This window comes from Chenopodium album, chromosome 7, assembly GCF_948465745.1.
Source record: "Chenopodium album chromosome 7, dcCheAlbu1.1, whole genome shotgun sequence".
In the NCBI taxonomy this organism is placed as follows: domain Eukaryota; kingdom Viridiplantae; phylum Streptophyta; class Magnoliopsida; order Caryophyllales; family Amaranthaceae; genus Chenopodium; species Chenopodium album.
Window position 1 is genome coordinate 4,904,273 of NC_137840.1, and position 26,170 is coordinate 4,930,442.

Below are 26,170 nucleotides of genomic sequence, written 5' to 3' on the forward strand. Positions count from 1 at the left end.
AGTTTCTTCCACAAAACTTTTATATCCCAATCAATTTATTTTACGTTTATGTGGCTCAACAATAGATCGATTTTTTTAAAAAAACTAAAATATGTACAAAATGTTTTTCTAATCTTATCTAAAATACGTTTTTATCTTGTCAATTTTTATCAATATTATCATGTTAACCTTTTTTTTTTTTTTTTTTTTTGAAGGATGATAACTTATCCCTACATAGGAGCTAAACACAAGTTAATCTAATAATAATTGTACAATTAAAAAAAAATCGGTAGTGTTTTTATTTTATAATGATATGAGAAATCTTATAGATTTATAATTTATCGTATTATTTTGTACCCAATAGCCAATGCTATGTTTGTGTTAAAACATTTATCTAAAAGCAAAAGATAATTATAGATGGTGATGATACAATTTTTTTTTAAATTATTTATTTAATTGAAAATTTTACGGTAATTATTTGAAATATGATTACCATAATGTTTTCATGATTATAAAGTTTATAATTGATATATTTTTTCCAATAATTAATTATTTTACTTTATTTTAGGTATAAAAAAGTATTATCAACATTTTTTTGATTTATCAAATTTTTAGTTACATTTATGTAATTTTAATTCTTTTATAGTTTCTCGGAAAATAATTATTATATGTTGGATTAAAATTTTCAAAAAATATGTATGCATAGTAGATATAAAAGACTAATTGTGACCATTTTATAAGGTGAAAAAAAAAAACAATTATATGGTAGTCATTTTTCAAAGGACTACTGTAAAATCATCCTCTGATTGGAGCTGAATTGAACTGAACTGAAATTAAGTAAATGTGAACAGACCCTTAATCATCCTTATTTAATAACTTTTTTTTTTAAACCTAATAACTTTAATTCTCTTATCTAATTTGTTGTTTTATTTTGTTTATTTTTTCCCCCTTTTGTAGCTGCTTATGCGACGCCCCTATTTTTTTTAGTTATGGGAATCCAATCGCATACAGGATGACTAACGCATTGAGAAGAACTATTATCGATAGCCTTTATGCTTTATGACTGCTTGTATGATACCTAGATATATACTCCCTCCGGCCCCCATTGATAGTCACTTTTGGTAGAAAATTATAGGAATTAATAAACATAAATAAGAAGTAGCAAAATTACATTGAAAAAGTAAATTTACATTGGGTATAGAAAAAAGTAGAAAGAGAAAGTAATTAAAATACATGGGAATTTTAAATTTGCACAAATATTTTTACAAATAGGAGAGAATTTTGGTAAAAAAATAATATTAATGGTACTTGAAAAAAACAAATGTGACTAACATTTTGGGTCACAAAAAAAATGGCAAAAGTGACTATCAATAGGGAACAGAGGAGTATTAACTATTAATCAAACAGAAATTTGCTGACATTCCCCTCCCTATACTGAGTGTGGCTTCCACATTAAAAAAAATTCCCATTTTGTTGTATGATGCATCAATTTATTATTTTTATTTATATTTTTAATTTTTCTAAAAAAAAAATAAAAAAAAACCTACAAGTATTGTACTGCGTATTAGGTAAAGTATTGTATTAGATAATAAATGCATACTTTTCCTCAAAAAAAAAAAAAAAAAAAAAAAAAAAAAAAAAAAAAAAAAAAGCATACTATTGTGGTTGGTTGCCTATAAATACACCACTATCAAATTGCATAACATAATTTATACATTCAAAAAATAAGCATTGTTCAAAAAAAAAAAAAAAAAAAAAAAAAAAAAGCTACGAATTCCAAAACTACCAATGATGAAAAGTGATTGGCTTTTGTCCACAATGTCAAAGTGAATTATAAGTGTAAAAAAAACACTAATTATCCTAAATTTCCTCCTATTTAAGTGTGATGATAAGTGTAAATAAATAAAAAATAAAAAACAATACTTATCCAAGTGATTGACATTTTGTTTTTATATATACTAGGTTAGAACCCGTGCGATGCACAATCATTATAAAACCTATTTTTAATCTGTACATTTTAATAATAAATCGCTATTATACATGAAAGAATTACATACATTTTAAATTATGATATAGTATATGTTCTCATAATTCAATGTAGGAGGTTGTGCTATTTAAAAATGTTTCAATTTCCTACGATAAATTGATAAATTTTTGTTGTAAGCTAAAAATTAAAAATTAAAAAAAAAAGAAAAAAGAAAAATGACATCAAATATATATATATATATATATATATTAAAAAAATAATAATTTAGAGTCTCTTTTATACTTTGTATAATAATGATCAATTCCAAATAGGGAAAATATGAAGGGAATATAGGTTCTTGGCTTTTGACATCAAATGGAGGCAAATATGTAAAAGAACATTTTTATGAAGGATTTTGACATCAAACGGAGGCAAATATGTAAAAGAACATTTTAGGAAAATAAATGTCCATGCACTATTTATAAGAATATTGTTAAATTTTTTATAAGGTAGAGATTTAACCTAGAAATCAACTCTACTCTAGTGTAGACTAATCTATTAAGATATAAGTAATCAAATCTAATCTAAGTCCCTGTTCTTTTGAGCTTTTAGGCAGAGCAGAATAAATTTCAGCTGAGCAGAGCAGAGTCTAGCCGAGCAAAACAGAGCAGATTTCAATATTATTATTATTATTATTATTATTATTATTATTATTATTATTATTATTATTATTATTATTATTATTATTATTATTATTATTATTATTATTATTATTATTATTATTATTATTATTATTATTATTATTATTATTATTATTATTATTGTTATTATTATTACTATTATTATTACAATTACTATTATTATTATTATTACTATTATTATTATTACAATTATTATTATTATTACTATTATTATTACTATTATTATTATTATTATTATTACAATTACTATTAACATTATTATTATTATTATTATTATTATTATTATTATTATTATTATTATTATTATTATTATTATTACTATTATTATTACAATTACTATTATTATTATTATTACTATTATTATTATTACTATTATTATTATTACTATTATTATTATTACTATTATTATTATTACTATTATTATTATTACTATTATTATTATTATTATTATTATTATTATTATTATTATTATTATTATTATTATTATTATTATTATTATTATATCACAAAAACAAAAGTCATACAACCTACAATAAATTAGTAGGAAGCCGAGATACAATCTGGGCCCCCACTCCTCTAGCTATAGCAAAGCCTACCCTAGTGAATATATGAGCTACAGCACGAGCCCCAATGTGTTGCGTCGTCGAGAACCTTTGAATCCGCTTCAGCAACGCAACAACCTCCTTCTCTAAATCCCCAAGCGAAGAAAAGGAGAAGGGAATGAATGAAATTAAACCATATCCAATCGCGCAGACAACAAGTTTCATACTTAACCCGCTTCCGATGAGCCGCATCAGCCACAACCCGTCCTGGAACAAAGTCAGATAGCCTTGTCTGTGTCAAAGGAGAAGATCGACCCTGTGAAGTCGACACATAAATCACGACCACGATCCCATGAATAAAGTAACACATCGGCAGGTAAGAGGGCCCCGTCATTCCCTCCAGACAATCCTATGTCAACCTCCTTTCTTGCTGAAATCCCAGATCTGTAGCAAAAATCAACAAATGTATACCGAACAACAATGTGCCGATGTTTAATACCTACAATGCCAGCACACGACACCGCATGGTCGCCGAATACATCCCCAGTAAAAACCAGCGAGCAAGCAGAGCACGGTGTCGAGATAAAGAACAATGGAACACCCATCCGATAACACAGCACACATCGGTATGTCTTAGCGTTCATCGTCTGACTCAATCCAGAAATAGGGACTGCCCGAAGCCAAGCAGAGGTGTGATCACCCTGCTGCGACTTCCACAATGCCAACTGCCGAGGAGACAAAGAAAAGGTGGATTTTGCAGAAGCGATAACCTTTGTGAAATATATATCTGCCAATTTCTTCACGAGTTTAGGGGCAGCGACATCACCTGCAGAATATATCTTCCAATTATTATTATTATTATTATTATTATTATTATTATTATTATTATTATTATTATTATTATTATTATTATTATTATTATTATTATTATTATTATTATTATCATCATCATCATCATCATCATCATCATCATCATCATCATCATCATCATCATGATTACCATTACCATTATTATTACCATTACCATTATTATTATTATTATTATTATTATTATTATTATTATTATTATTATTATTATTATTATTATTATTATTATTATTATTATTATTACTATTATTATTATTATATATTAATATTATTACTATTAATTTTTTTTTTTATTATTATTATTATTATTATTATTATTATTATTATTATTATTATTATTATTATTATTATTATTATTGCTATTGCTATTGCTATTGCTATTGCTATTGCTATTGCTATTGCTATTGCTATTACTATTATTAAGTGCATACCATTGATTTAGGTGAGTGAAAACATAAATATATGTATACCATATTTAACATATGTTAATAGTAGAAACATATGTCAATGAACTAACAATCAATACCACATACATAAAATGTTTTAACAAATTGTCATTATAATATCAATTGTTTATAAAAGAAATTGTTATTATTATTATTTATTTATTTGAAAAAATTGTTATAATTATTAGAAATTATTAATTAATAATATTATTAAATATTAATTCTTAATAGTTTGAATTATTAAATATTAATAATTATAACTATTATTAATAATTATTATTATGATTAATAAATATTAATTATTATTAATAATTATTAAAATTATTTTTAATATTTATAATTATTATAATTATATTTAATATTAATAATTATTATAATTATTCAAAATAATAAATTATTATCATCAATACAATATTAATTATTAGTATTATTGAATATTAATTATTATTATTATTATTAATTATTATTTGAAAATAGAGCAGAGCAGTGCAGATTTCTTTTGAGCAGAGCAGTGCAGAGCAGAGCAGAGCAGATTTCTTTTGAGCAGAGCAGATCTGATTTGAGCAGAGTAGAGCAGCTCTAAAGAACGGGGCCTAATACTACCTCTATTCATGAGACCTTTGCCTTTTGATACTATTCATTGACTTTTTTTACTAGATATATATTGTGTTATATAATTATTACTTCCTCTGTTTCTATTTACTTGAAACACAATCTTGTGGCACACGCTTTGAGGTTGATATTATATACTCCCTCCGTATTTTTTTTAAGTGTTACACTTACCAAATCCGGTCGTGTTTTAATAAGTGTTACACTTCCTATTTTGGCAAAAAGCTATATTAAAATATTATATTTCTCTCCTATTATGGTCCCCACCCAAACTCACTACTACTTTTTTAATATATATTTCCTCTCACATTCATTAATTTTCAATTAACTATTAACCCCACTATCTTTCTTTTACAATTTTTTAATACTCCAACTATCCCACTTACCTCTTATTTTATTTAAGTCAATTAAATTACCTAAAACAATGTGACGGTCAAACTATAACACTTAAAAAAAATACGGATGGAGTAATGAAAACGGATAAATTACTCAAAATGATTTATTTTTACACATGATAAATCCTTGTGTTAAATTTATTTTGATAAAATCACTCGTTTACCTTAATTAATCATCTCCTAAAACTACGTGTGTTGCAATTAAAAAGAAACGAAGGAAGTACTCCCTCCGTTACATATTACTCGCAACAATTAATACAAATAGCCGATACACATTACTCGCAAAAAATCCAAATCTTTCATTTTTTTAGTAAATTTTTTTTAAAATGAAATTACAAAAATACCCTTACATAAATTTTTATAACCTCAATTACATACTTTAAACATAATTAATTAAAACTAATTTAGGGTATGTTCTCTTCAGCTTATTTTCAGTTCAGTTCAGTTCAGCTCCAATAAGTTCAGTTCAGTTCAGTTCTTAATTTCCTTCTCACATAAAATATTCAGTTCGGTTCGGTTCAGTTTAGATCCAATATGTTCAGTTCAGTTCAGTTCAGCTCAGTTCAGTTAATCAAAACAGGCCCTTAATCTAATTAAATTCATCTTATCTTTCTAAAATCATCTTCTCCATAATCTTTCTCTCTCTTCCTTTTTCATTTTCTTCCTCATCCCCATATTTTTTTCTCCTCCTCCAACCCCATTATCATAAATTGTTGAAGAAGACCTTCCTTTTGTTGTGGGTTTTCCAAATCTTACGATTTTCGTGGGTTTTGGTTTTAAATTCGTGTTTGGGTTTTTGTGGGATCGGGTTTTAGGTTCGTGGGTTATGAATTTTGAGGTTATGGGTTCGAATTCAAGATTCCGGGTTGAGGGTTTTGGGGTTTGTGGGTTCGTCGGTTGTGGGTGGTGGTGCTCAAATTCGTGGGATCGATTGTGGGTTGAAGGTTAAGGGTTTTGGGGTTCGTTGTTCGATTCGTCGGTTGAGGGTTATGGGGTTTATGGATGGTGGGCTTGGTGGCGCTCAAATTCGTGGATTCCTGGATTCGATTGTGGGTTCGATTGTGGTGCTGCTAGGTCGTGGTGGTACGGTATTGGTTGGTATGCTGCTAAGTGGTGGTGGTGGTACGGTGTTGGGTGGCTGTGTTTGATTTGGTTTAATTATTATTTTTTTTGGTTGGATTAGTACTAATTACATGTCCTTATTTTTCAATAATTACACTTTAAGAACTTTTGTCTAAGCTAGGAGCCCGCAATCCCCCCCTTTTGTTGCGAGTAATTCGTAACAGAAGGAGTGTAAAACATTATCATGTGGGATCTTGTTATATCTGTCTTAATAATATATTTTAAACTTTTTATAATCATTCACTTATTAATAATTAACTTTTTATAATAATGTAGTTATTAATATTTAGTGATATCAATATTATCTATAATATTAATTCAAGACTCTAATAATAAACGCTTCTTTCGAGTCTCGCTCTGGAGAATAGGGTTCCTATTTTACGGAGGTCAGAGTGGTGGTGCTCTTGCTTGTACAAGTCTGACTCCCCTCGTGCGGGGTGTTTTGGGTCGAGATGGAGGACGAGATGGCGACGAAGTGGTCGAATTTGAAGATTACGGCGGAAGAAGACGATATTGCTGATTTGGGGGCCTCTAATTCGGAGGCTGATGGAAGCAAGATTGCCCTGTCTCTTGTTGGTAAAATTTTGACGGTGAGATCGTATAATTTTGAAGCCCTTCAGAGGACTTTAAAACAGGTCTGGTCGTTGAAACGCAATGTTGTTTTCCGGAAAATCGAAAATAATTTATTTATAATCCAATTCTTCCATTGGCGTGACAAGGAGAAGGTTCTTGATGGTGCGTCTTGGAATTTCGATAACCAATTGCTGCTATTGGGAGATATTAATGGGGATGAACAACCAGAATCAATCGAACTTAAATACTGCCCTTTTTGGGTGCGACTCTATAATTTACCCTTGGACAGCCGGCCAAACTCGGATGTCAAAATCATAGCTGAGAAGGTGGGGGTGGTTTTAGAGGTTGAAGATGATGAATTGGCTTGGGATAAGTCAAGAAGGGTTAGGATTATGGTGGACACTTCGAAGCCGCTGAGGCGGGTTCAAAAGATCAGGAACAAGAAGGGGGCGATTTCAAGCATCCAATTTAAGTACGAGCGTCTGTCAACATTTTGCTTTTTGTGTGGAAGTTTGGGACATACGGAGAAAGATTGTCCTAATATTGCTGAAGAGGATGAACCAGATGAGAAGCAATGGGGACTTTGGCTGAGAGCCTCACCGCGCAAGGGGAGAGAAAAGTTTAAGAAGGAGATGGATAGTATACGTTCAGCACCTCAACGTAAACTTGTGTTCACGCATAAACCTATTGCTTTGCAATCGCAAGACACTGTGTTGAGTAACCAAAAGACAGACAAAGAGGTTGAGTTGGGTGAGGTGAATAAAATTGTAGACTACGCTTCTGAGGTGGCTGAAAGGAGCTATCTGCTCAAGGGTTGGAGGATGTGAGTGTTGAGAATGATGGGTCTTGTGGTAGTGAGGGGGAGGGAGTTGAGGCAGCAGGGGGTATTGGGGGTAAGGAGATGGGTATGGGGGTGATGAATTTGGCTTTTGTGGCAGGGGAGGGGGGGGGGGAAAGAAAGCTGGGAAGTGGGGGGGAAAGAAATTTAAGAGAGGGATAAAAGACAAAGGGGGTACGGGGGTTTGTAAGATGGACTTTGAAGGAGATGCTTTATTAGGGAAAAGGAGCAGGGAGGGCAGTGAGGGATTGCTAGAATTGGAGAATGTGTCCAAAAAGCCTATGACTGATGGAAATTCTAATGGATTGCGGTCGGCGGAGGTAGCATTCGAGCTACCCCGCCAAGCTCAATGAGTATTCTGAGCATTAACTGCAGGGGGCTGGGCAATACTCCTGCAGTTAATAATCTCCGGAACTTAGTACGGAGAGAGGCCCCGTCTTTCATTTTTATAATGGAGACGAAGTTGAGTAGTAGGGAGATGAATAAAATTCGTGCGAAGTTGTTGGGTTATGATGGTCTTGTGGTAGATAGCCAGGGGAGGTCCGGGGGAGTAGCTTTGTTTTGGTTGAAAGGCATCGATGTAGAGTTGAGGTCTATGTCAATTCATCATATTGATGTAGTAGTGGTGAAGGGTGTGGGAAGTATCAAATGGAGGCTAACTGGTTTCTATGGGTGGCCGGAGGTTCAAAACCGATATCTCTCATGGAAGCTTCTGGGTGAACTAGCGACGGGGTGTGACATGGCTTGGGTGTGCATTGGGGATTATAATGAAATTTTGTCTGACTCGGAGAAGAAAGGGGGTAGAAATCGTGCTAATTGGCAAATGGAGAATTTCAAAGAGGCAATTGATGTGTGTTTGTTACGTGATGTTCCTTTCTCGGGGTACGCTTTTACTTATGATACTGGACAAAGTGGTGATGATAATACCCAATGTAGACTCGATAGAGCCCTTGCTAATAATGACTGGTTCGATGCTTTCGAGAGAGCAAAATTGTTTAATTTGGAGCGTGAATGGTCAGACCACGCTCCAATTAAACTAGTATTGGATGAGCAGGTTGGAATGAATGGCAAAGAAAGTGAGAAAATATTCAGATTTGAGCGAGCACGAGAAATGTGAAGATATGGTCAGGGACGCCTGACAGCTAGGGGGTCCTTCTGTCGAGTTAAAGCTTGAGAAGTGTGCTTCGGAGCTGCAAATGTGGAGCAGCAGAGAGTATGGGCAAGTTTTCAGGGAGATTAGGAAGAAAAGGAAGAGATTGGGGGTCTTGAATAAGGGGGGCCGTGCTGAGGCGCAAGTGAATGAGAGGAAGAAGGTGGTTCGAGAAATTAATGCCTTACTTCATCTAGAGGAAATATATTGGAGACAAAGGTCGAGGGCCTTGTAGTTGGAGTCAGGGGATCGTAACACTAATTTCTTTCACAGGAAAGCCTCGCAACGTCGTAGCAAAAATCGCATTTCCCACCTTGTGACTGACGATGGGGTGACACATGTAGAGAAGGAGCAGATTTGTTCCGTGGCTAATGATTATTTTAAGATATTATTTACCTCTTCGTTGCCATCACAGTTCGATGAGGCCTTGGCTGGTATCGATACAAGGGTCACAAGTGAGATGAATTCGAGGCTTTGTGCTCCTTATACGGCAGATGAAGTGTTCCTTGCCCTTAAACAAATGCACCCTTTGAAAGCTCCGGGCCCGGATGGTTGTGTCCTCTTTTTTTCCAGACTTATTGGAATATTGTAGGGCCTTCTGTTATTGCTTTAGTCATTAGTGTTCTTAATGGAGCTGTTATTCCGGAAAAAATTAATAGTACTTTTATTGTGCTTATTCCGAAGAAGAAAGATCTGGATAAAATGACTGAATACAGACCGATTAGTTTATGTAATGTAATTTATAAATTGATCACGAAGGTTTTGGCTAATCGGTTGAAAATTTTTCTCTCTGATATTACTTCTGTTAATCAGAGTGCTTTCACCCCGGGAAGATTAATCACTGATAATATTTTGGTTGCCTTTGAGCTGTTCCATCATATGAAAAATTCAGGGAGTGAGAGTGGTTTTCTGGCTCTGAAATTGGACATGGCTAAGGCGTATGATAGAGTGGAGTGGAGTTTTTTGAGAGCTGTGATGATTAAGTTTGGATTTGCAGAGCAATGGGTGGATCGGGTCATACATTGTATCTCTACTGTCTCTTTTTCAGTTCTCATAAATGGGGCACCTTCGGGGGAGTTTACTCCGTCTCGGGGTTTACGTCAAGGTGATCCTCTATCCCCCTACTTGTTCATCCTTTGTGCAGAAGCCTTATCGGGGCTCCTTAATAGAGCAGTGGCATTGGGACATTTACATGGTATACGCGTGGCTCCGTCGGCACCAACCATCTCACATTTGTTTTTTGCGGATGACAGTATTATTTTCGCAAAGGCAAATTTGAACAAAGTTGATACCATTCGAGAGGTTCTTCATACTTATGAGATAGCTTCGGGGCAGATGGTAAATTTTGGGAAGACGACGGTGACTTTTATTAAAGGGGTTCCGGTTGATAGAAGGGAGGATTTGGCTAATGCTCTTCGGGTGAACATTGTGGATGTGCATGACAAGTACCTTGGTCTTCCCACGGTGGTGGGGAGGTCAAAAAGGGTGATTACGAAAGATATCCGGGAGAAGTTATGGAAGAGACTTCAAGGGTGGAAGGGGGGATATATGTCTAAGGCGGGTCGGAAAGTTTTGATTAAGGCCGTGGCCCAATCGATTCCAACCTACGCGATGAGTGTGTTCAAATTTCCCTCTTCTTTTTGTGACGAATTGTGTTCGATGGTGGCTAATTTTTGGTGGGGACAGAAAAATGGGGAACGTAAAATCCATTGGGTGGCTTGGAAGAAGCTATGCGAACCGAAAGCTAGTGGAGGGTTGGGTTTCAGGGATTTTAAAGCGTTTAATGCGGCTCTCCTTGGCAAGCAAGCATGGAGGTTGATTCAATTCCCAGATAGTTTGGTGGCTCGGGTTCTTAAAGCTCGCTATTTCGCTGAAAGGTCTTATTTGGATGCGGAACTTGGTAATATGCCAAGTTACACATGGCGAGGTATTTAGAGCGTTAGGTGGGTGGTGCAAAGAGGGTTGAGGTGGAGAGTGGGGGATGGGTGTAGTATTCCAGTTTGGAAGTGTGAGTGGATTCCTGGAACACAATCTCGAAGGGTTATAACCCCGAGAGGAAGTCAGTCACTGAACCTTAAAGTTTGTGACTTGATACACCTTCCCACGGCTTCATGGAATGTGCCTAAGGTGAAAGAGATTTTTCTACCTTTTGAGCAAGAACGCATTCTGAGTATTCCTCTGAGTGTGCGTGTATTAGATGATACTATCTGCTGGAATTTGGAGAAAGGAGGGGACTATTCGGTTCGATCTGCTTACCGAGCTATTTTTGGGGATTATGAGGCTGATTTCAGGTCGTCGGGTTCGAGCTCTTCGAAGTTTTGGGGGAAGATGTGGGCTGCTGTCACATTACCAAGGGTGAAGGTGTTCTTTTGGAGGGCATGTAGAGGGGCACTGCCGACATTAGTGGGTTTAAATAAGAGAATTCGGGGGAAAAATACCACTTGCTCGGTGTGTGGGGTTGAAGACGAGACAGAGCTACATTGCTTAAGGGATTGTATCATAGCTCGTCTCTTATGGGATGAGTGTGAGCTGGGATGTGCAATGACTGGATGCTTTCAGTCATTTGGTGAGTTAGCTACTGCTTGTTTTGAAAGGCTGCCTGCAGAAGAACATGGGATGTTTATGACAGTCTGTTGGGAGATTTGGAGTGCGAGAAATAAGTGGATTTTTGAAGGGGTGCATTGTGATCCAAGGCGTTCCATGGAATATGTTACTAAAATTATTAGTGAGCTGAAGGGGGGTGATGAGAAGGGGGTGCGTGCGGCTGTTGGAAGAGGGAGGCAGAGGTGGAAGCCCCCTCCTACGGGATGGGTGAAGCTCAATGTCGATGGAGGGTCATGTGAGGGTCTTGGGTCAAGTGCAGGTGCTGTGATTCGTGATGAGAAGGGGGCAGCCTTGTTTGCTGCTGCGTGGAGCTTTGAGGACTTGTGGGATCCCCGGATTGCTGAGGCAAAAGCTTTACTTCTTGGAGTTAAAGCTGCAGTCGAGGATGGCTGGAGGAGAGTAGTGGTGGAGAGTGATTGTCAAGGGTTGATCAACGCAATGAAGTCGCGGGAGGTTGGTAGAAGTTGTTTTCATATGATCTTGGATGACATTCGTCATTTTTGTAGTCTGCTAGGTAGTGTTGCTTGGAGTTTTGTTCGAAGGGAAGGGAATAGAGTAGCCCATGTGCTTGCTCATAGCATGCCATGGGAAGTAGGAAGTCGGGTTTGGGTTGGTGATTTTCCTTCTGTTGTTAGCTTTGCTCTTGCAGGTGATTTATCTATGAATGAAAGTTAAGGGCTCCTCTTGGAGATTTTCCTCAAAAAAAAAAAAAAAAAAAAAAAAAAAATAAAATAAAATAAAATATTATCTATAATATTATTAAAACTCATGGGAACAACATAATAATGCCATATGTCACCCTTACTTATGATGAGTTGGTACCACATTTGTGTCATGTGTCATCCTATGTGTGTTTACCATTCTCTCTCCCACATTGAATAATTGTAGTAATGTAGTCACTTTGGAAAACTCTTCATCGTGTCCAAAAAAAAAAAAAAAAAAAAAAAAAAACACTTCATTGGCTTGATTTTAATTCTCTATAATAATGTTTGATTTACTTGAAAAACTCTTCATTCATTGGTGTGACTTTAATTCTCTATAATAATGTCTAATTTACTTAAAAACTTTTCATATGTATAACCTCTATATTTAAATGAGACATATCTTATACAAGTATATATAAATGAAATATAATATAGATTATTATATTCATGCACTTATTAATATTATATTGTTTAAATATTAACTCTTTTTAATTAATTTTTATCAAACTTATAAAAAATGATGTGTCGGGGCATCGCCTGAGCCAACAACTAGTTATTATTATTAAAACTCAAAGGCAAGGAGTGTCATATTTTCATGTATCACTTTCTTTTTCTTATTTAGCCACGTCATCAAATTGCCAGTTTGCCACATACATAAGCGATATATATATATATATATATATATATATATATATATATATATATATATATATATATATATATATATATATATATATATATATATATATATATATATATATATATATATATATATATATATATATAAAGGAGAGTTTTTTCCAGAATTTTTAGAGAGCCACGTAGGATTTAATTTTTTCAACACGCCATGTAGGAAAATAAATTTTAGTGGTAACCAATTAAATACAAGATTATTAATTTCTTTTAAAATTAAATAATTAAAATGACACGTAAGCAAAATTGGCGAATGAGATTTTCCAGTTTAATTTTTCTCTCCAAAATGCAAGGATGATGTTATATTTCTTTTTCCTTTTTAAGGTACTCTATTTAACATAGCTTTGAAAATATATTCCATTTGAATTTTCAAATTTTAAATTATCTACACATGCTATTTAGTTATTTACGAGTTTTTAACAATAATTACTAATATAATTTAATTGAAATTTCTTAATTAAATATGAAAATTATGCACTTTCAGGAATTGCATATTCATATTTAATTAGAAATTAGTTAGGAAAAATGATGAAGTTATTTTCTTTCAATACATGTTAAAAAGTCTATAATTCAATTCTTATTTTAAAACCGTGCATCGCGTTAATCTAGTTAAATTATCAATCATTGTACCCGTGCATTGGAAAACATGAAAGGGGTCATATTTAAAAAAAAAAAAAAAAGGAAGTATGTGAATGGTGTTACATCAAAGCGTGTGATAGTATTGTAAAACGAGCAAACCTTACTCTATGTAGTTGTTAAACAAGAAACGTTTATCAATTGACTATTTTGTAAATAAAGCAATAAAAAATCCCAATCACTCAACGTTTTCAAAATTAAATTAACAATTATATGTACAACATACCACATTTAATGAAAATTAGTTGATTTATTTACAAATTGTCCCTTGATCTCTTAAAAAGCCCCGAATGATTAAAAAAAAATAATAATAAATAAATAAATCATGTTTCTTCTCTTGACCACCTTTGGGCAAAATTAAGTGACTCATGCATTAAATCCGAAAATTAAATTTAGTACACCTTTAATTGATTTTTGCACACTCCTTTATAAGAAGAGCATAAAATCAATTTTGGTGTGCCAAAATCATTTTCCATTAAACCCTACCTCAAAGTTGATGGAAGCAAGCTTTTCTATTAGACCAAGTTTAGTTGGTTAGGAAGTACAAAGTGTTTGGTACTTGTAAAAGAAAGTACATACATAAATGAGAATAAATTCTGACCGTTTGATATTATTAAGATGCGCCACTTAACATCATACACCTGTTATTAATATTATTCTTATTTACTTTTTTTTTTTTTTTTTTTTTTTTTTTTAATTTCTTTTGATCCTTTGGAGGTTTTTAACGTTTAACCCTCTCTCTCTCTCTCCAGAATCTCCACACTCCATTGATACTGCATACTCTGAAATTTCCATTGAAACAGCATCTGAGCTTTCTCTCCTCCATTGAAGCAGCTTCTGAGGTAAAATGTTTTAGTTTTCTTCTTTTCTTTTTTTTTTAATCATCGAATATAAATGTCACACTTTAGTGTAAATCATTAATTTAATTGTCAGTATATTCAATTTAGGGTTGTTCTTTGTTGAATTTTAAATTGTTTGTTATAATTACTGAATTCATTACAATGAAAAGTTTGTTGATTTTCTTTATCAAGAAGAATTTCATGTTATTTTTGGAGCCTAATTTGATAATTGAGTCAAATTTGGTTGTGATTTTAATTATGTAATGCATGCTTTTGTTTACATTGTATAAGCCTTTAATGTTAGGAGGGAACTATGAAAATGGACCTTTTATCCCCTCTTGCTATGGCTCAGGGACGGGCCTGTTAGAAGTTATGTAATTGAGGAAGTGTTGCATTTGCTGAAATGTTTTAGGTAATTGGTTTTGATGAGTCAGATGCGGTTCGTATTAATACTCGAATTAATATGAGCAAGTTCATAGACATTTCTTCTCTGTTTGTTGTAAGGGGATCAATTCATTGGTGTAAGTAGAATTGATCTCCTTGCCAATATTATGGTATTTTGAAGATTTTGTTGCCTGTGTTGTGGAATGAGATTGTCACAGCATCTAGCATTAGCGTTGGCAATCGGCTTGAAACGTTTCTGTTTTGATACCCATCCACAATGTTAAGTCCTAGCTATTGACAGTCATCAAACTTGTCAATTATTTAAAAATGTTGGAGTTGATGCATCAGAATTTGCAAGGTTTTTGTATTTTGAAGGGTGATGCTCAATTGCCCATGTACATTTTAAGTGTCTGCATTTATGTTCGACATGGATGATGTCCAGATGCCATGGGCTGTGATTCAATCTGCCTACCTATCTGTCTCTGTCTCTTTCTCTCTCTGTAACAAGTCCAGATGCCATTGCTGGCAGGAGAACATGTGCACTCGTCACAAAAATCAAAGTGTTTGTACTTGTACTGGTGTTTTCTTGAGTACTTATGGGTGTTTCAATAATTTTTGTGTAGGGGTTGCATCATCTCCAAAGTCATTGTGCAATTTCTGTAATATTGTTAGGCATTGCATCTGATGGATATCCTAGATGGTCATCATATAGGACTTGATGAAAGTGATACAAAAGTGAAATGCAATGAGTCTGCTGGTGCTGGAACCACAAAAAGAAAGGAGTTGCACGGGACAGTTCATGTTAATGCCTTATCTGGTACTTGGAGAGATAACCCTCATGGAGCTGTATTCCATGCTTACAAGATTGATTTCTCTTGTGATTGTGAGTTGTACCCTGGTTTTGTACTCTTGACGGAGTTGAAGCTAGATGAGGATGTAGCTAATACTAAAGTTGACTTGTATCTACTTGACAAGATGGTCAAATCATCGGTTATGCCATGTGGTGAAGTGCATTTGGGGTCGGACCAAATAAGGCGAGCAATGCACTTTCATGAACTTCTCTTTAATGGGTTATATGGAAAATTGTTTCTAGGATCAAAAGCAAGTGGGGTCAATAGAGAGTTTCTTCTTCAGAGAGACACTGGTCTTCTGTGGAGTACTTCATACATTTATTTGATCTTACCAATTGAGTCGTTAGACTATGTAGATCATGATTCATGGAGAATTGACTGGAAGGGCATTGATTCCTGTGTCTCTGTGGTAGAATTTATGAGGAATTCTGCTTGGTTGAGTGCTGAACAATCTGGGGCCCAATATAGGAGCTCGATTGGTGACCCCTCTTCAGCAGGTAACGCTGGTGAGAATACTATACATTTGGCTAACCGTTCATTGTCTATAGAGAACTTGGAAGAAACTGTCGTTATGTCCATCCACACTGGAAGGATATACTATGTTCGAGAAGTCTTGGTCAATACCTCTGCTGAGAGCCCTTTTGATTCTAATGTTGATGGGGCACCATCAAAGTATACTAGTTTTGCTGATTACTTCAACAAGAAGTACGGAATTGTGCTGTTCTATCCAGGACAGCCATTGTTACTGTTGAAGCAGACTCATAATCCATTTAATCTTCTCTCAGATAGTGAGGCTAGTGCGTTGCGTCGAAAGTTGCTGTCAAGTGGTGATCTGGTTGACTCAAAGCGACAGAATCATGTTCACATGCCACCTGAGCTTTTAGTCTGTATTGATATCCAACTATCAACTCTAAGGGCGTTGTATTTAATACCTTCTTTGATTCACAGGCTGGAGTCTCTGATGTTAGCCTGTCAGCTAAGGAAAGAGATTGCCTGTAACTTTCATATGCCAAGCTCACTGATTTTGGAAGCACTTACAACTCTCAGATGCTGTGAAGATTTTTCTTCAGAGCGTTTAGAGTTGCTTGGTGATTCAGTGCTAAAGTATGTTGTGAGCTGCCATGTTTTTCTTAAAAGTCCCCATGAACATGAAGGAAAGTTATCTGGCCAGCGCCAAAGTACTATTTGCAATGCTAACTTACATAAATTGGGAACTAAGCGCAAGCTGCACGAATACATTCGTGATAGTGCATTTGAGCCTCGTCGATGGGTTGCTCCTGGGCAGCTTTCAGTTCATCCGGTTCCTTGTTCACATGGTGTTGACACATCTGAAGTGCCTTTAGATAAGAGATTTCATACTATTGACGAAAATACCGTACTTGGAAAGAGCTGTGACAAGGGACATCGGTGGTTGGTTTCCAAAAGCATAGCTGATTGTGTTGAGGCAGTTATTGGAGCATACTATGTTGGTGGTGGATTAATGGCTGCTCTCCATATGATGAAATGGCTAGGAATTGAAGCTGAACTGGGGCCTGGTTATGTTGACAAAGCTATTAATCTGGCATCTGACCGATCTTGCATCCAAAAAGTTGATCAGATTACAGCCTTGGAATCCAAACTCGGGTATGACTTTTCTACCAAAGGACTGCTACTCGAAGCTATTACTCATTTAACAGAGCAAGAATCTGGGGTGGGCTACTGTTATGAGAGGCTGGAGTTTCTGGGGGACGCTGTGCTGGATGTGCTGATAACATGGCATCTTTATCAGAACCACACGGATATTGATCCAGGAGAGTTAACTGACCTACGTTCAGCTTCTGTGAACAACGAAAATTTTGCCCAAGTCTCTGTCAGGCGAAACCTGTATCAGCATCTTCAGCTTTCTTCCGAGTCAATCTCAAAACAGATAACAGAGTACGTTACACTGGTTATGGATGCAGAAGATTCTAAGTCGCTGCAAGGAAGGCAGTGCCCCAAGGTTCTTGGTGACCTTTTGGAGAGTATTGCCGGGGCAATACTAATTGATACCAAGCTTAATGTCGAAGAAGTGTGGAGAATATTTTTCCCTTTATTGTCTCCTATTGTAACACCTGATAATCTTGAGTTACCTCCCTTCCGTGAATTGAATGAATTGTGTGATCGCCTTGGATACTTTTTCAAAGAACATTGTATCAATGACAAAGATGTGGTGCTTGCAGAATTGAGACTACAACTGGAAGACATTTTATTGATAGGAGAAGGAATTGGTAAAACTAAAAAAGCTGCCAAGGGACAAGCTGCTCTTTATTTGTTGAAAGGACTGGATAACAAAGGAATGTCATATGATAAATGTGTTTTGAAGAGGAAAAAACAGGAATTGAATGATGTCAGTTCAGGCCTGATCGATATGAAATTCAGTGTCATGAAAAGAAAACATACATCTCAGAAGAAGCAAAAGGTCTCTCTGCTGCCTTGTGGAGATAATGAAGCTCCAGATGCTGCTATTCCAGTTATTGCAGCTGTTAAAACAGATAAAGGGGGGCCAAGAAACTCATTGTATGAATTGTGTAAAAGATTGCAGTGGCCTATGCCTAGCTTTGAAACTAATGAAGAAAAGTCAAGATCACCTATTGAATTCGGCGAAGGCTCAGATAAAAGGACCGGCTTCAATGGTTTTACATCGAAAATCTCTTTGCTCATACCTGACTATGGTGTCATGGAGGCCATGGGGGAGCAAAGAGCTGATAAGAAAAGTTCTCAAGATTCGGCAGCACTGCACTTGCTTTATGAGTTGGAACAGCAGGGAAAACTAGTTATCAATTGCTAATAAGTAGGTGGAACATTAGGGTAGACTTAATGAACTGAAATGACAAGCTTTGATGGATGCTAGTGATTAGGATTCAAACTCTTGATTCCTTCTGCCTTTAGGCTTAGATGGTGTAGGACAAGCTATGTAATGGAGTCCTGAATAACTAAGAAGGATAGATTACCCTGTTGTTTAGTCTTAACGAATTTGAATTTAAGATTATGGCCCTTGTACATAATGGTGTAACATTACTGTAACTGCGAACACCGTATTGTTGTTCTGTCTTGCCTGTTGCTTGATCATCGTCATTAGGACATTTAATAAACATCTTGTCTGTAGATGTAACCTTTATTCTTCCAGTGTATTTTCCCTTTATTAACCTCTCTAATCTCCCTTTTAACGTTGAAGAATATGATTGCAGCAGGTCGTCATGGGTGTCACTCTTGATTTACAGGCTTTTATTCTTCGTGCTAGAGTACTGAAGCTGTATAGAGAAGCACTGAGAACGGCTAGGCGAGCCCCATCTCAATCCAGAGGTCCCCCCCCCCTCTCTCTCTCTCATATATTTTCTGCTGCTATTGTTTTATCAGTTGCGAGAGCTATTGCGAATTCCTTCATTAGTTATTGCAGTTGGTTGTTATATATCACCTTGGTTGCCTAAAGCAGGCAAAATAATCCATTCTGGGTACTTCATGATCCTCATCTTTGGGTAAATTTACTTTGGGTACCAGAGAATTAATTTATTGTTTCACTTTGGCTCATCACCTAACCTTGTCAATTTTCCAATCTTTCCATTATTAATCACTGGTCATGATAGTTGTAGTAATACATTTGCAGCTTTGTGTGTTATGGATTCATAATGTACGTTTTTTTCTACGATCTTCAGTGGATCATGCCTCTTAACAAGTAATCTTGTGCCGATTCTGGTGAAAGTTCTGAAAGAGATTATGGTTGTCCTTGCAATTGCAGTTGAATTGCAGCAAACAATAAGGCAAGAGATAGAGAAGAACCGGGATTGTCAAGACAAGCAGAAGATTCGTTTCCTGCTAAGTGAAGGGAAGGAGAGAGTGAAACGCTTAGATGAGATGCTCGATATGCAAGGTTGCTGAGAATGCTGACCATTCATTGCTTTGGGGGAAATGTTCTGTTACAAGAGGATATATTTAAATCACAAAGCTCGTTGGCTTGCTGGCTACCTGATGTACTCCCTCACTGTGGTGGTTCAGCCATGATCTGTTGACTGCTGTAATCTTTTTCTAAATGAGGATATGTATGTGGAATACGTCGTAAGAATTTCTTCTGTAACATTATGCTGCCAGTCTTGAGATGTGAGAATTTCTTCTGTAACATTATGCTGCCAGTCTTGAGATCTAATGAGTTCTAAGTCCTGCGCTTTGGTTTTCAATTTAATTTTAAAAAGGCAGGCGCGTTTTATGAATAAATAAAAGAGTCTAAGCAATTTCATCACTTTCGTGTACCCATTGGACAGCAGCAGACTAATCCAACTAAACATTTTTAAAGAAGGCAAATATAATACCCTATGCATTCATTTGTATTTCACTTATTAGCCCTTATTTTTAAGATTTAACCCTAACCTTATTGGACAATAAAGTAAAAAAGAAGATAATATATTACTCTAGACATGGTTCCAATTTCCAAATACGGAGTATACATTTGAAAAGGAAAATTCAGATTATTGCAAGGAACTATGGAAGTGAGATTGACTTGGAAAAACAAGTGCTTTTATGCTACGATAATGCATTGTAAAACATATAAATTGACTAGGAAAAGATGTGAAACTTCATGCCATTCCAATTGCATGACTTATCAAAAACAGCAAAGTGTATATTATGAGAATAGAAAACAGTAATTATGTATGTACACTAGATTGGGTTGCAAACAGAGAAATTGAACAAGCCAACACAAAAACTGTCCAGGCTCTGCCTCAAGAGAATGGCAATAAGTGAGATTGAACACGCCAACACAATAATAGTTGTCCAGGCTCTGCCTCTTGAGCTTGACAAGAAGTTCAACAAAAGCATTAAAGGAGTTGCTTTGCAGTGTTTTATTGTAAACTAATTTGTAAGGACCTTGCCCGTCATTAGCATCAAAATACGAGAATAGAAGAGTGCACTGTATATATCACTGAATCAAGGGACAAATCTTGGAATACATTTCCACAAAATTTTCTTCTTCCCTTCCTATTAAGTTTAACAACCGAGGTCAATTAATGTGCAGCACAGAAAATCCAGCTCAAACTGGTAGCACTCGTATACTGTGTCTTCAAATAGGCCGAGTAGCATATCCCCTGTCAACCATCTTTTCCACCAATTCTTCATGCAACTGAAGCTGCTCCGCTTTTCTCAATAGATTCAAAACCATGTTGTATAGATGCAAGCTTGGCACCAAACTCTTCACTTCAATCATCTCTCTAAAATACTTGTAAGCTTTGGACCAGTGCCCCATTGCACAAAACATCGAGATCAATGTCTTATAAGTATTCACATTAGGCTCTACGCCATTCTCATCCATCTCCTCCTTCAGCTTTAGAACCATATCAGTCGACTTGGATTCCACAAACATCTTCATCAGCACATTGTATGTCACTGTATTAGGCTGACACTTCAATTCTTTCATCTTTGCAAACAAACGATGAGCAGAATTCACATCCTTAGCCTTAGCTATACAGATGAATATTGGGTTAAAACTATGCGCATTAGGAACACATCCTTTGATCGCCATTTGGCGAATCAACTTAGTAGCTTCATCCCGATTGTCATTCCTACAATGGGAGTCAATCAGAAAGTTATAGGTGATCACATCAGGCTCACACCCAAGCCTTTTCATCTGATTAAAAGCCTGCAAGACCTTCTCAGTCTTCCCCACTTTAGCATGCACCCTCATCAAATTATTGAAGGTCACAACATTTGGCTGACAACCCTTGTCAATCATCTCCGAAAAAACATCATGGGCACGAGTAATTTGCCCGTGCCTGCACAAAGCATCGATAACAATCGTATAAGTATACACATTAGGCTCAATGCCGGCCTTCTTCATCTCACCAAAAACCCTCTCAGCCTCCGGAATATTCCCCACCTTACACCACCCATTCACCAAGCTAGTATAAAGCACAACATCAAGTTCAAATTTATCTTTTACACTATCAAACAACGATTGAGCATCGGCCGCCTTCTTTTTCTTACTAAGAATGCTAATGATAGCCGTGAATGCCGCCTTATCAGGGTGGCAACCGTAATCCTCCATTCGATTAAATGCGTGTATCGCCTCGGCTACCATTCCTGCCCTAACATACCTCCTAACTAAGGAATTAAAAACATCTACAGAAATTGGTAAATTACTAGTTTTCATCAAATCAATCAAACTCCATGCTAAATCAAACTTCCTTACCTTCCCAGCTAAATCGATCATTTCCGCAATAGCCTCATCCGTCAAGACAATAACGCCATTATTATGCTGGCCAACCACCCAATTGAAGAAAGCGAGAGCTTGAAGAAAGGGAACTCCATGGCGGACAATACGACACCGTTCGATAACAGAGGTTACGATTTCAGGGGAGAGAGAATCGACGGTGGAAAGCTTCGAGAAGGAGAGGGAAAGAGAAGGGATGGTGAAATTAGGGTTTAGAAAATTAGGGTTTTCTTCAAAATTAGGGTTTTTGCGGAAATGGTCTTTGATTAAAGAATGGAAATTTTCCGCGATTTGGGTTTCTTGAGGAGAGAGATTGGAAGGTTTTCTGGGTTGTTCTGGAGCTTCAATATCATCTTCATTGTCAGATTTCTGGGGTTGCAGAGTTTCAATGGCGGATGTGGAGAAGGGTTTAAGGGAAATTTTAGAGAGAGAAAATGATAATCTTGTTCTAATTAAAGCCATTTGAAACAAATGTAGGAATGTTGAAGAAAGCTTTAATTTTTGTTTATGGTTGTTAGAAATGGGAAATGGGAAATGGGAAGAAATCAAGCGAGCTTTCACCAACGGAGGAAGCTGAGGTTTATGCCTAAACCCTTTAGCAGAGTACACAGTACAGAGGTCAGAGGACAATATAAACGACGTCGCTTTAGATACTAAAATTAAGGCTTGTTTGATAAAGATTTACTAGTATTTCAGTTTGATTCCAAATTTCTTTTTCTTATAAACAATTCATTTCAATTATATTCAGGGGCCGTTTGGTTGGGGTATTCAAGAAAGGGAAAAGGGAATCAACTACCTTAAATCCCTTTGATGATGTTTGCTACACACAATCAATCATTCCTTTTACCCCTCCTATTACCCCGTTTTCCTCTACTTTGATTCCCCCACCCCCTCTAAGGAATCACTCTTTCCCCCAAATCCCTCTTTACCCAACTGCCATGACCACCTTGTAAATACCTTTGACCAACATTGAAATCACTACCCAACAATCAGAACCACCGCCCAGAACCCTAGCCGCCATCACCATTGTTTAACCGACACCAGATGCATCGCCCAACAACCATAGCCGCCGCCTTAGCTGCCATCACCATTGTTTAACCGCCGCCAAAACCACCGCCCAACCATTGACACCACCACCATCAACCGACCCAACTTCACCGGCATAACCGGCCTCTCAAATCGCCCTAAACCCACAGGAAAAAACCCACCCTCCTTGACAACCACCCCACCGAAACCATCCTTAATACACCCTCCCCGAAAACAATTGCACCAAATCGACCTAAACCCACCCGAAAACCCATCCTTGTGAACCACCTCACCCAATTCGACACAACCACCACCCATATCTCCAAAACCTCCAGATTCACCACAAAAACCACCCAAAAAACCCTATATTTCTCCATAAACACCCCAAGTTACCCACAAACATCTAAAAATAATCTAAAAACAACCAAACAACTAGATCTATTAAATAAATTTTAAAAAAAAATTGAGAGAGAAAAGGACATTAACGGCGGTAGAGGGGAGGGAACCAGTGGCGGCAAGGGCAGGCGATAGGGGAGACGATGGAAGGTCGTGAGGAGGGTGGTGGCTAACGTCGTGGTGGTGGTGGTAGGTGAAGGGTAGATTTAAGGGGTAGTGGTGGTTGTAGAAGGAGGAGAGTAGTGGTGGTTGCAAATGTGATTCCCTTTGTTTATGTAAAACAAACAACAATACAAAAATAAAGGATTAGCTTTCCTTTCTCTTCCTTTCCCTTTTTTGATTCCATTCCGTTTAATGTGTGCGAACCAAACGGCCCCTCAGTTCAGTATATTAGAACAGGCGTGAACACTGTTAGAGGTTGACCATGATAAAAAGCTTATTTGGTTACTTTGTACTTTCGTCCGTACTAAAATAGCTTTTTGGGCTCAAAAATAAATAAATAAATAAATAAAACTCAAGAGCCTTGAATACACTAAAATAGCTAAAAATAAACAACTAATTATCAAACACTTTTACACAATAAGTTATTTACAACCCGTTAGTCAAATCAGCTATTATAACTAGCCTTTTGAAATTAGCTTATTGAACACTTAGGTTTTTGGGTATTAAATACATACAGAATACAATAAAATAGCTAAAAATAAACAACTACTTATCATACACTTTTACACAATAAGTTACTTACAACCCGCAAATCAAATCAGCTATTATAACCAGCCTTTTGAAATTAGCTTGTTGAAGCTTATAAGTTTTGATGATGATGAACTTAAACTAAAGCAAACTCAACTAAAGGTTTACAAGTGTTTAAGTACAGGAGAAATGGACCTTGGTGGAGGAAGAACATCTTGTATTATGAAGACTTGAAGAATCTTTAGTTAAAGAGTTAATCAATAGAAGAAGAGTTCTCAAATAAGAACTAAATTCCTTAACAGGAATGTTCCCTAACAGGAACTTGAAGGTTGTAAGCTGAAGACAGTAAGTTCCACAAGGAACTTAGGCTGCGAAGTTCCAGTTGTGAACTGGAGACCAAGCGACAGCAGGAACTTGTTCCTGGCCTGCGTGAAGCCCAAGATATTCAGAATTACAGAAGCGCGACATTGAGATATTAATTTAGTTAAGATTTTATCTTCTAGATTTATTGTTAAATATGTTAATAAGATATGCATGAAATCTATTAGAGACGTGACAAGATAATTTGGCAAAAAGATAAAATTGGAAAAATATAAAAAGATAGATTTTGGAAAAAGATTTTGTTTTAATTTATTTTTCTAAAATCAATTACAAAACGATATTATTCTTTTATATATATCTTCTTGTATTTTTCGGAAAGGATTTTTCTTCAATAAAATGATTTATGAAAAATCGTATTTTGAGATAAGGAAAGTTAACATCTTTATCTTTTGAAAACCTACTTTCTATACAAGTTATACTTGTATAAATAGTAGAGGTAAAACTGCTTTCGATTTTTGTTAAGTTTATGCGTGAAGAAAATCTTGTGAGCTTTATCAAAAGTGTAAGTTTGCCAAGCTTTATCTTGTCATATTAGTTTCGGGTTTTATGCATAGCTTGCCTAACATATTCTAGGCACTTTATTTACTGTAATTGATTGGGTAATTGGGTGAGAGTGTATGAGATTTATAATCACATACAGTAGAAATTATTTTGTGATAAAGAGTGCATTGGTACTGTGAGAGTACGAGTGAATTCAAGTCAGGGGATTTGAATTGGGTAGGATTGAGTCTTACCGTGCTACAAGTTCTAGTTGGAACTTGTATATAAAGGTCTGGATTATAATAGGTTTGTAATTTCATCATTGCCCTATTATAGTGGATTGTTTGTGTGTTGAAATCCCTTAGAAGGGTCGAGGTTTTACTTCCAGTTGGGCCCTGGAAGGTTTCCTCGTAAAACTGTGTGTGCACTATCAAGTTCCTTTTATATTTTGTTTTAAATTTGCAAAAATAGTCAGTAGGAACTTATCTACAATTCACCCCCCCCTCTTGTAGTGTTCGTTTCAACTAACAATTGGTATCAGATCAAGGTTCTCACGTGTAAGCAGATAATTTTGCTGAGTAAGATCTTGAGGAGAAATGAACTACAAGGAAAAACTTGAAGAAGGGTACTCAACCCTACGTCCACCTATGTTTAACGGTAAGTTTTATACCTACTGGAAGAACAGAATGGAGATTTTCATTAAGGCTGAGAATTACCAAGTTTGGCGTGTTATTGAAGCTGGTGACTATGAGGTAAACGCAACAAATGATAAAAATGAGGTAGTTCCTAAACTTATTTCTGATTATGACAAAGAAGATTATCAGAAACTCGAAATGAATGCTTTAGCAATAAAGTATTTACATTGTGGTCTTGGACCTCATGAGCATAATCGTATCATGGGGTGCAAGACTGCTAAACAGATTTGGGATCTACTCGAGGTCACTCATGAAGGAACAAACGAGGTAAAACGTTCTAAAATTGATTTACTGATGTCTAGATATGAAAGGTTTGAAATGCAGTCCAAAGAAACAATAGAAGAAATGTTTACCAGATTTAACGACATAATTAATGAATTAAACTCCCT

At 35.7% G+C, this 26,170-nt stretch overlaps 3 protein-coding genes across 3 annotated transcripts; 2 read left to right on the top strand and 1 right to left on the bottom strand.

Moving 5' to 3' along the window:
* The first annotated feature begins 8,489 nt into the window (after nucleotides 1-8,489).
* Nucleotides 8,490-12,467, top strand: LOC145639918 (uncharacterized). Its single transcript, XM_081691239.1, has 3 exons — nucleotides 8,490-9,114; nucleotides 9,781-11,088; nucleotides 11,188-12,467. The coding sequence occupies exons 1-3, from the start codon at nucleotides 8,490-8,492 to the stop codon at nucleotides 12,465-12,467; spliced, it is 3,213 nt and encodes a 1,070-aa protein (XP_081547365.1).
* A 1,900-nt stretch (nucleotides 12,468-14,367) lies between these two features.
* Nucleotides 14,368-18,913, top strand: LOC145638844 (endoribonuclease Dicer homolog 3-like). Its single transcript, XM_081689886.1, has 2 exons — nucleotides 14,368-14,667; nucleotides 15,672-18,913. The coding sequence occupies exon 2, from the start codon at nucleotides 15,733-15,735 to the stop codon at nucleotides 18,703-18,705; it is 2,973 nt and encodes a 990-aa protein (XP_081546012.1). The 5' UTR covers nucleotides 14,368-14,667; nucleotides 15,672-15,732; the 3' UTR covers nucleotides 18,706-18,913.
* A 1,595-nt stretch (nucleotides 18,914-20,508) lies between these two features.
* On the bottom strand, nucleotides 20,509-23,238 carry LOC145638845 (pentatricopeptide repeat-containing protein At1g20300, mitochondrial-like). Its single transcript, XM_081689887.1, has one exon. It carries the CDS (start codon nucleotides 22,573-22,575, stop codon nucleotides 20,968-20,970), a length of 1,608 nt encoding a protein of 535 aa, XP_081546013.1. The 5' UTR covers nucleotides 22,576-23,238; the 3' UTR covers nucleotides 20,509-20,967.
* Nucleotides 23,239-26,170: the final 2,932 nt, after the last annotated feature.

Coding starts and splice junctions, on each gene's coding strand:
- LOC145638845 (XM_081689887.1), bottom strand. CDS start 22,575: ATGGCTTTAATTAGAACAAGATTATCATTTTCTCTCTCTAAAATTTCC.
- LOC145638844 (XM_081689886.1), top strand. CDS start 15,733: ATGGATATCCTAGATGGTCATCATATAGGACTTGATGAAAGTGATACA.
- LOC145639918 (XM_081691239.1), top strand. CDS start 8,490: ATGGAGACGAAGTTGAGTAGTAGGGAGATGAATAAAATTCGTGCGAAG. Junction 9,115..9,780: donor TGGAATGAATGGCAAAGAAA/GTGAGAAAATAT, acceptor GGAATATTGTAG/GGCCTTCTGTTATTGCTTTA. Junction 11,089..11,187: donor TTATTTGGATGCGGAACTTG/GTAATATGCCAA, acceptor GTAGTATTCCAG/TTTGGAAGTGTGAGTGGATT.